Source organism: Pinus tabuliformis, chromosome 1_2 (assembly GCF_031772625.1).
Source record: "Pinus tabuliformis cultivar Carrire ecotype Pingquan chromosome 1_2, CPIR1, whole genome shotgun sequence".
In the NCBI taxonomy this organism is placed as follows: Eukaryota; Viridiplantae; Streptophyta; class Pinopsida; order Pinales; family Pinaceae; genus Pinus; species Pinus tabuliformis.
Window position 1 is genome coordinate 333,743,487 of NC_142298.1, and position 8,012 is coordinate 333,751,498.

Sequence of the window (8,012 nt, forward strand, 5' to 3'; positions counted from 1 at the left end):
TTTATTCTCTATAACTTTCCTTCTCAATATTATAGTATTTTTATAATAATAATAAAAATAAATTTGTTCAAATTTAATTTTTGCATCTCTACTATTTATTAATTCTCTGGTTCAAGCTATCTATCAATGTCTGTTTGAGAAACAAAGCCGTCAAAATCAACACTTGAGAAACCACAACCGAGGGGCATCTAAGCCAGCAAAATCACCGAGGGATCGCACAGAGCCTAGGCCAGACCAACCCTTAACATGACTGGATTTTTGCTTAATTTCGAACCCTTAACTTTCCCAGAATGACTTAACAATACACCCCCATGAGGATCTACTTTATGTCCAATGAACTATTATTTTAAGATTATTATTATAATTATATATTTATTATTAATAATGTGGTTGTGCTAATCATAAATAACTCAGTGTAAAAATTCAATACCACCCTGTCAAATTATTGGTTACCCACAAAAATGATGAAATAACTAATAATGGAGACTTTCATGAATGGGTGAGAATATTTTAGCATATTGTTTAGATTTTTTTAAGCCTCGTTCATTCGTCTTGATTCATGGGTAATAATGTAGCACAATATCAAAAGTTTATTTTAATCTTTCCACATCGGGTTTAATCATGACCATTAATGAATTGAATAGTAAATTTATAATAATATTTCGTAAATTTAATAATTTAAATCTGCATTAAATATCTGATTATTTGTGAGAATTCCATTAGGAAAAAGATTAGTGTGCCCGCTTCCAATAATAAAAAGGACGCCTATTATATGTGATGGTATAAAACATTTCACAAACCCATTAAAACATATTTCTGCAACCAAGGTGTTCTGCAACCAAGGTGAATCATGAAGAGGAATTGTCAGAGATAGTTCTGCAACCAAGGTGAATCATGAAGAGGAATTATCTCACACTTTACTGCCAAATCTTTTTTAAGAGTATCAAGACGTCGCTCTCTGCCAATCTCACTCATATTATATCCTCCAAACGGAGCATCAAGATCAAATGCGAAGTAGCAATCGACCCCAAATAAATGTGATATATGATGCTATGAAACATCTCCCAAACACATTAAACCACAATTCTACAACCAAGGTGAATCATGGAGGGGAGTTATCACACACTTGACTGCCAAATAATTCTTAAGAGCATCAAGACCTTGTTCTCTGCCAATTCCACTCATCTTGTACCCTCCGAACGGAGCATCAGAATCAAATGCATAGTAGCAGTTGACCCAAATCACTCCTGCTCGAATAGATCTCGAAAGTCTATTGACTGTATCTATATTCTTCGTCACAATTCCAGCGGCTAAACCATATATTGTTTTATTCCCCCGTTCTATGGCTTCTTCAATAGTCCTGCGAATATCATCCTAAAGTTGTAAAAAGCAATTAACTGTGATACGAATCATGACGAAGAACAGATAGTGTAATATAATAGTTAATAATTTTTGTTTGAAATTCAAATTCTTATAGATGGCAATTTAAAGTCTATATTGCGTTAGAAAAATCTTACTTAAACTTGAAAATGGACATGACTGGTCCAAATATTTCTTCTTTGCCAATCTTCATCTCCTCCTAATACATCAAACCAGAAATAAATCAAACATAAAACATGAAAAAGAAATTATCCCACATGTTTTCTCTAAATTTTATTTTTTTAAACTGTTGTGAAATTAAAAAATTATGGCATCTAGTGTATGGCATTCATTGAGAGTACCTGCACATGGGAGAAAATGGTTGGTTCAATGTAAAATCCTTTCTCGCCGACGCGATTACCTCCTGTCAATAGTTTTGCTCCCTCTCGCCTCCCGAGCTCTATGTATTCCAATATTTTCTCAAATTGTGTCTTGTCAATCTGATCATAAAGGGAAGAGTATTTAACATGAATATTGGGTTACACATTGACACAAGTTTTTTTATGCTTATATTGCTCTCATCAATTCTTGTTGTTCCTTTCCAGTCTACCTAGCCAAAATCATTCTTCTTTGAAATACCAGATTCACATTTAGTACAGTAGAGCACAGTAGGGTTTCACCAGAGTACAGTAGGGTTTTCGAAACTATGGAATTCACATATGGAATCGGAATGTAAATTGCAGTTTCAGATTTCGGAGGTATTGATGACGAATTTCAACAAATATTGGTATCCCAGAATATGATGAATACAGTTCTAAAAATCACAGCCCCACACACAAAATTGCGGATATAATTGCACAGAAAGATTAAACTTACCTGAGGACCATGATCAACTTCTGGCTTGAAAGGATCGCCAACCACCTGCTTCTTCGCTCTTTCCACTACTCTCTTCACAAATTTATCGTGGATGCCCTCTTGAACATATATACGCGATCCTGCGAAGCATACTTGTCCCTGCCAACCAAATGAAACAGTAATTGGTTTGAATAATGGAAGGACCTAATAATTGACCATGGTCCATGACTACATAGTTGGGTTGTGCGTACCATGTTAAAAAATATCGCCCTGTGGGCAAGATTCACGGCCTCCTCAATATCAGCGTCATCCATGATAATCAAAGGAGATTTTCCCCCGAGTTCAAGAGTTACAGCTTTCAAGTTGCTCTGAGCAGCGGCCACCATGATAGCCCGACCTATTTCAGTAGACCCTGTAAAGGCAACCTACACAGAAACAAATACTTCTTTACCAATGTGTTCATGGTACCTTGATGCTAAGAAAGATAAATTTGAAACCTAACAGATAATTTACCTTATCAATATCCATATGGCTGCTTATTGCAGCACCAGCTGTTTCTCCAAAACCAGTTATTACATTAAGAACACCAGGTGGAAGCCCAGCCTGTTACAACAAGAAAACAATGAAACATTGGCCTGAAAACTTCTTGCGGATTAAAAATAATTTCTCACTAGAACGGTGGATAGAAATTTCGAAAACATGTAATGAGTTACCTCCTTGGCCAAATGCGCGCAATAAAGTGCAGTTAGAGGAGTTTGTTCTGCAGGTTTGATCACTACAGTGCATCCACAAGCCAAAGCAGGAGCGATTTTAATGAAAAACATGACCAGTGGGAAGTTCCAGGGTATAATCTGACCAACCACTCCAATGGGCTCATGCAATGTATAGCCCTGATATGGCCCTCCCATTTTTAATGTTTCCCCATGTATTTTATCAGCTGCTCCTGTACATGTTATGAAATTTATATATTATAATTATATAGAAACCATTGTTAATTGCATTTCCGGAACTGTGCAAGTTATATAATGTTTTTTTTACTGATAATTATGAATGGCTGAAATAAATATTTGACAGTGGGAGGTCTTGTTAGGTTTATGAATGGATGAAATTAGTATTTGACCGTGGGAGGTATGATAATGGTTTTTGGTTAGATATTTGGTTGGAATCCAATAAAAAAAATTGTCGTGAAATTTGGATTTTTGTTATTTAAATTGGTTTTTTAATTATATATAAATTTTATAATTATCTTAAATTTAAGATTTCAATAGTATCGAGAAATTAGATCTTAAAATATCCCAAAAAAAACTTTACAAAAATCACACTTAAACACTAATAATAATTAGTCCGGATGCTTACAGGTTACAACCTTCGACAATGAACCATAATGAGAAACCCTCGTTGACCTACAACAAGATAAATCTAAGACTGGAATTTCCTCTTGATGGGAGATATTTTAAGCACGTATATCATGGAGTATTGACTGTTGAGTACCTGCAAAGTATCTGAGAGTCTGGATACACCCCGGCACATCGACAGCACGAGCAAGGGTCAATGGTTTTCCATTATCTAGGGTTTCAAGAGCTGCTAGTTCATCTATGTGCTGCTCTACCAAATCTGCGTACTTGTTCAGAAAGCGACCCCTTTCCTACACACAAAAGCAAACAAAAGCAAATTCTTCATCAGATCCAAATCACAAGGCAAAAGCAGAGGGCTGACCATGTATTACAGAGAATGCATGTATGGACAACGATATAAAGAATGATATTACATAGCCAGACATTCGAGGCCAAGGTCCGTTATCAAAAGCCTTCCGAGCGGCCTTCACGGCCAAATCCACATCATCCTTATCACCCTCTGCGACACGTGTTATCAAATCTCCTGTTCGAGGATCCAAAGTTTCAAAAGTCTTCCCTGCACCACCAACACCTTCCACCCATTAGTCGACAGAAATGCCAAACTCAGAATATTTAAGCATGCAAGTTTCACACAGGCATTTAACTTTAAGATAAAAGAAATAATCATATTTTCACTCGCTCATATTGTAGATGGGGATACTCGATTGTAAATTCAGGAAATATCCTAGAATCTGACCATCAGTTATCATCAGATTTTGAGATATTCTCCAAATCTACATCAATTTCCTCCCTAAATCTACATAACTTCAGGACAGAATTAAGAAAAAATTAAACATATACACAACTTATATCCCGAAATTAGTAAATAAAACTCAGAATATTTCAACATAGCATATAAATACCTGAAACTGCATCGACAGATTCTCCATCGATGAACAGTTTGGTGAATTTCACAGACACAATATGGTCCGGATCCGTACCGTTACCGACCCCACTATTTGAGCTATCCATTCTTTCGCGCAACCCCAATTCCTTGAATCCTTCACAACTGCACATCATTAGTTATTAAAAAGTCTTAAACATTGAAGTCAGACGCAGATCCATAGCAAAAGCCATGCACCCAATACTTAGAAAGTTGAAAAGTAAATGAAATGGAAAGAATTCCATTATAAGCAATACCTTCTATGGAGGAATCTCAGAGAGCTTAATGAATATATTGATATCCTATTTATAGGAAAATGACTGAATGACAGAGAAAAGAATTTCTCTAGGTGCGGGGCATAGACACATTTTCAATTCTACCTCCGTTACTTTCCGATCTCACAAGCAGAAACGGTTAAAGACGCTCCTTTTACCTCCGTTACTTTACAATCTTTACAATCTCACGAGCAGACAGTTAAATTCACTAATTGTAGCTCTGTTACTTTCCATTCACACGACCAGAAACTGTTCAATATCATCTGTGACCAGAAACTGTTCAATATAATCTATATGATTAAATTTAACTCTGAACTGAACGAGTCAACCCTTAGAAAGTTGGCGTAACGATCTTGGTTAGATTTTCAAATGTTCGTGATGTGTAGCTTTCTATTTTTAACATTATTGGGGAATTATAAATATTTTATTTTTGGTGTTGGAAGGTTTCTATGTCATGTATAGTTTCTATGCACGATTCTAAATCCTTCTACACCGTTATTAGTTTCTAGATCTCCATCGAAATCACATGCATGATTCTAGATTCTTCTACACCACCATTAGTTTTTAGATCTCCATCTAAATCACATGTAGGATTCTAGATCCTTCTTTAAGCCTCTATAAATTTGTAATTTCTCTGGCCAAGGAAGGCGAACTAAGGCCCAAGCCTGTTATGTAATGCTAAGTGATTTCTGTTCTCCAGTGATTGTTTTATTTATTCCACTATTTCTGATTGAGTAATCTTGTTGTTTCTCCATTTGTGTGCCTCTGAAATTATTCTTTGCTATCGTCGTCTAAGTCTCTGAGTATAAATATGTTGCGTGTTATGAATGCTCTGAAACTACTGGTATCGGAGCCAGGCTCAAATATCCACTGTGCAAGCCACTTAGCGCCATCGTCTTACTCTGGCAGCGTTCATTAAAATGTTGGATGTTACCTCTGGAGCTGTTAAAGGATCTGTCCAGGAAATCGGAAATCGTTGCAAAGAAGAGAGTCCAGGAAAAGGATCTGTTTAGGAAATAGCTGAGGAATGTTAAGACAATTGTTGCAATAAATAAAAAGATCGTGGGCATATGGTGAAACTTGCCATGAAGCCTAAAATGTGGAGTGCGTAAGTGCTTTAAGTGGAGTTCGTAATTTTTTTTACATCAAGCTTGCACATAGACGTCAAGTTTTTTTTTCAAACCAACGTATTTATGTGTGAATGTGAAAAGGTTAAAACATTATATATGTTTTTTATATTTATTATGAAACATATATAATTATATGTTGGAATTTTGAATTTAAAGGGAGGAAGGTCATTATCACTAAATTTTAAAGAGCAATAATTAAAGTTTTGGGGCGTGAATTTGATTGAAAATGGAGACAGTAGTTACATATATGGAGAAGTTGAGAGGGGCTAATTTTGCCCTATCGAAATCACAGATGGAGGATATACTGATTTTGAAGGATCAGTGTTTGCCAATTGAGGGCACAACAAAGAAACCCTCATTGATGACAAATGAAGAATGGAATAAGCTAGATAGAAAGGAAATTGCAACATTCTGCCAATATCTAGCAAAGAATGTGTATTTCAATGTGTCCGGAGAAAAGACGACAGAAGGATTATAGAAGAAGCTCCGTGATCTATATGGGAAGAACACGGCATGAAACACAGTGTTCTTGATGAAGAAGCTTTATAATCTCAAGATGAAAGAGGGTGCTTCAGTTGCTGAGCACTTGAATGCATTTAATACTATTACTAATCAACTTGCCTCTATTAAAATCATTTTAGATGATGAAATTGGAGCCATTTTGCTAACGTGTCCTATGCCAGACAGCTGGGAAAATTTAATTGTAGCTATGAGCACTTCAGCAACTATAGGGACCCTGAAGTTTCATGATGTCAGCAGTAGTTTAATGAATGAAGAGTTGCGACACAATTCAATTGCAGAAAACCAGGGAGGAGAGCCTCTAGCTCTAGCTGATCGTGGTAGGAGAATGGATCAAGGCTGGCAAGGGTGATCAAGATTGAGAGGCCGATCAAAATCAATGAGAGGCAGGATCATCTGCTTTCATTATGGCAAACCCAGGCACATGAAGAAAGAATGTCGATTCTGGAAGAAAGGACAAAAGGATCAAAGACTGTCCAGTACAAATCACAAGTAATCCAGCACAAATGAAGGTAAGACCACTGCTGTAGCCACAGATGGTGATGTGTTGTTTACTGTTTCAGTAGAGGATGCATGTGTATATACATATAGCAGTAGCTTTGATTGGATCCTTGACTCTGGGGCATCTCACCATGTAACCCCATGCAAAGATAGTTTTGTTTCATATAATCCTGGTGATTATGGTAGAGTGCATTTGGGGAATAATCGTTTTTGCAGTATTATTGGAGTGGGAGATGTCCAAATAAAGATGAAAGATGGACAAGATATATTGTTGAAACAGATCAGGCATGTACTAGAAATGCGCATGAGTTTAATCTCTATGGGACGACTGGATGATGAAGGCTATTCCACAAGATTTGGAAAAGGCTGGAAAATTAGCAAAGGAGCATTGGTCGTGGCCAAAAGATCCAAGATAAGAACATTATACACATTGAAGACACTGATAGGAAAATCAGATTTGGCTGTTGTCACAAAAGAAGGAAATTCAGCAGATCTGTGGCATAAGCGTTTGGGTCACATGAGCGAGAAGGGCTTAAAAATCCTTGTTGGTAAAAATTTATTGTCAGGTTTGATATCCTACAATCTTGATCTTTGTGAGCATTGTATATATGGTAGACAAATAAGGGTTTCATTCCTTAGAGGTGGCCATGACAGAAAGGAAAATGTGTTAGAATTGGTACAATCAGATGTGTTTAGGCCTGTTAACATCAAATCATTAGGAGGAGCATCATATTTTGTAACATTTATAGATGATGCATCCAGGAAGGTTTGGGCATATCCTATGAAAAGTAAAAGTGAAGTGTTTGGAATATTTAAAAAATTCCATGTTGTTGTTGAAAGAGAGACTAACAAATTGTTGAAGTGTTTAAGAACAGATAATGATGGAGAATATTGCTCAAATGCATTTAAATAATATTGTAACAGTATTGGCATAATGCATGAGAAGATTGTGCTTGGTACTCCTCAACGAAATGGTGTCGCAAAAAGGATGAATCGCACCATAATGGAAACGGTGTGAAGTATGTTGTCCAATTCTAATTTGGAGAAGAATTTTTGGGCTGAAGCAATCAGGACCGCTTGCTACCTCATAAATAGA

General features: G+C 36.4%; 1 protein-coding gene across 1 annotated transcript; it reads right to left on the minus strand.

Moving 5' to 3' along the window:
- Nucleotides 1-1,066: 1,066 nt before the first annotated feature.
- On the minus strand, nucleotides 1,067-6,556 carry LOC149205723 (aldehyde dehydrogenase family 2 member C4-like). The gene is made up of 11 exons (XM_089393538.1): nucleotides 6,524-6,556; nucleotides 4,472-4,535; nucleotides 3,983-4,125; nucleotides 3,706-3,859; nucleotides 2,928-3,157; nucleotides 2,728-2,817; nucleotides 2,466-2,639; nucleotides 2,236-2,373; nucleotides 1,722-1,859; nucleotides 1,518-1,579; nucleotides 1,067-1,360 (listed from the first exon to the last, which is right to left on the minus strand). The coding sequence occupies exons 1-11, from the start codon at nucleotides 6,554-6,556 to the stop codon at nucleotides 1,087-1,089; spliced, it is 1,500 nt and encodes a 499-aa protein (XP_089249664.1). The 3' UTR covers nucleotides 1,067-1,086.
- Nucleotides 6,557-8,012: the final 1,456 nt, after the last annotated feature.

Coding starts and splice junctions, on each gene's coding strand:
- LOC149205723 (XM_089393538.1), bottom strand. CDS start 6,556: ATGGCTCCAATTTCATCATCTAAAATGATTTTA. Junction 4,536..6,523: donor CATCATCTAAAATGATTTTA/ATAGAGGCAAGT, acceptor ACGGATCCGGAC/CATATTGTGTCTGTGAAATT. Junction 3,860..3,982: donor GGCCTCGAATGTCTGGCTAT/GTAATATCATTC, acceptor TTTTGTGTGTAG/GAAAGGGGTCGCTTTCTGAA.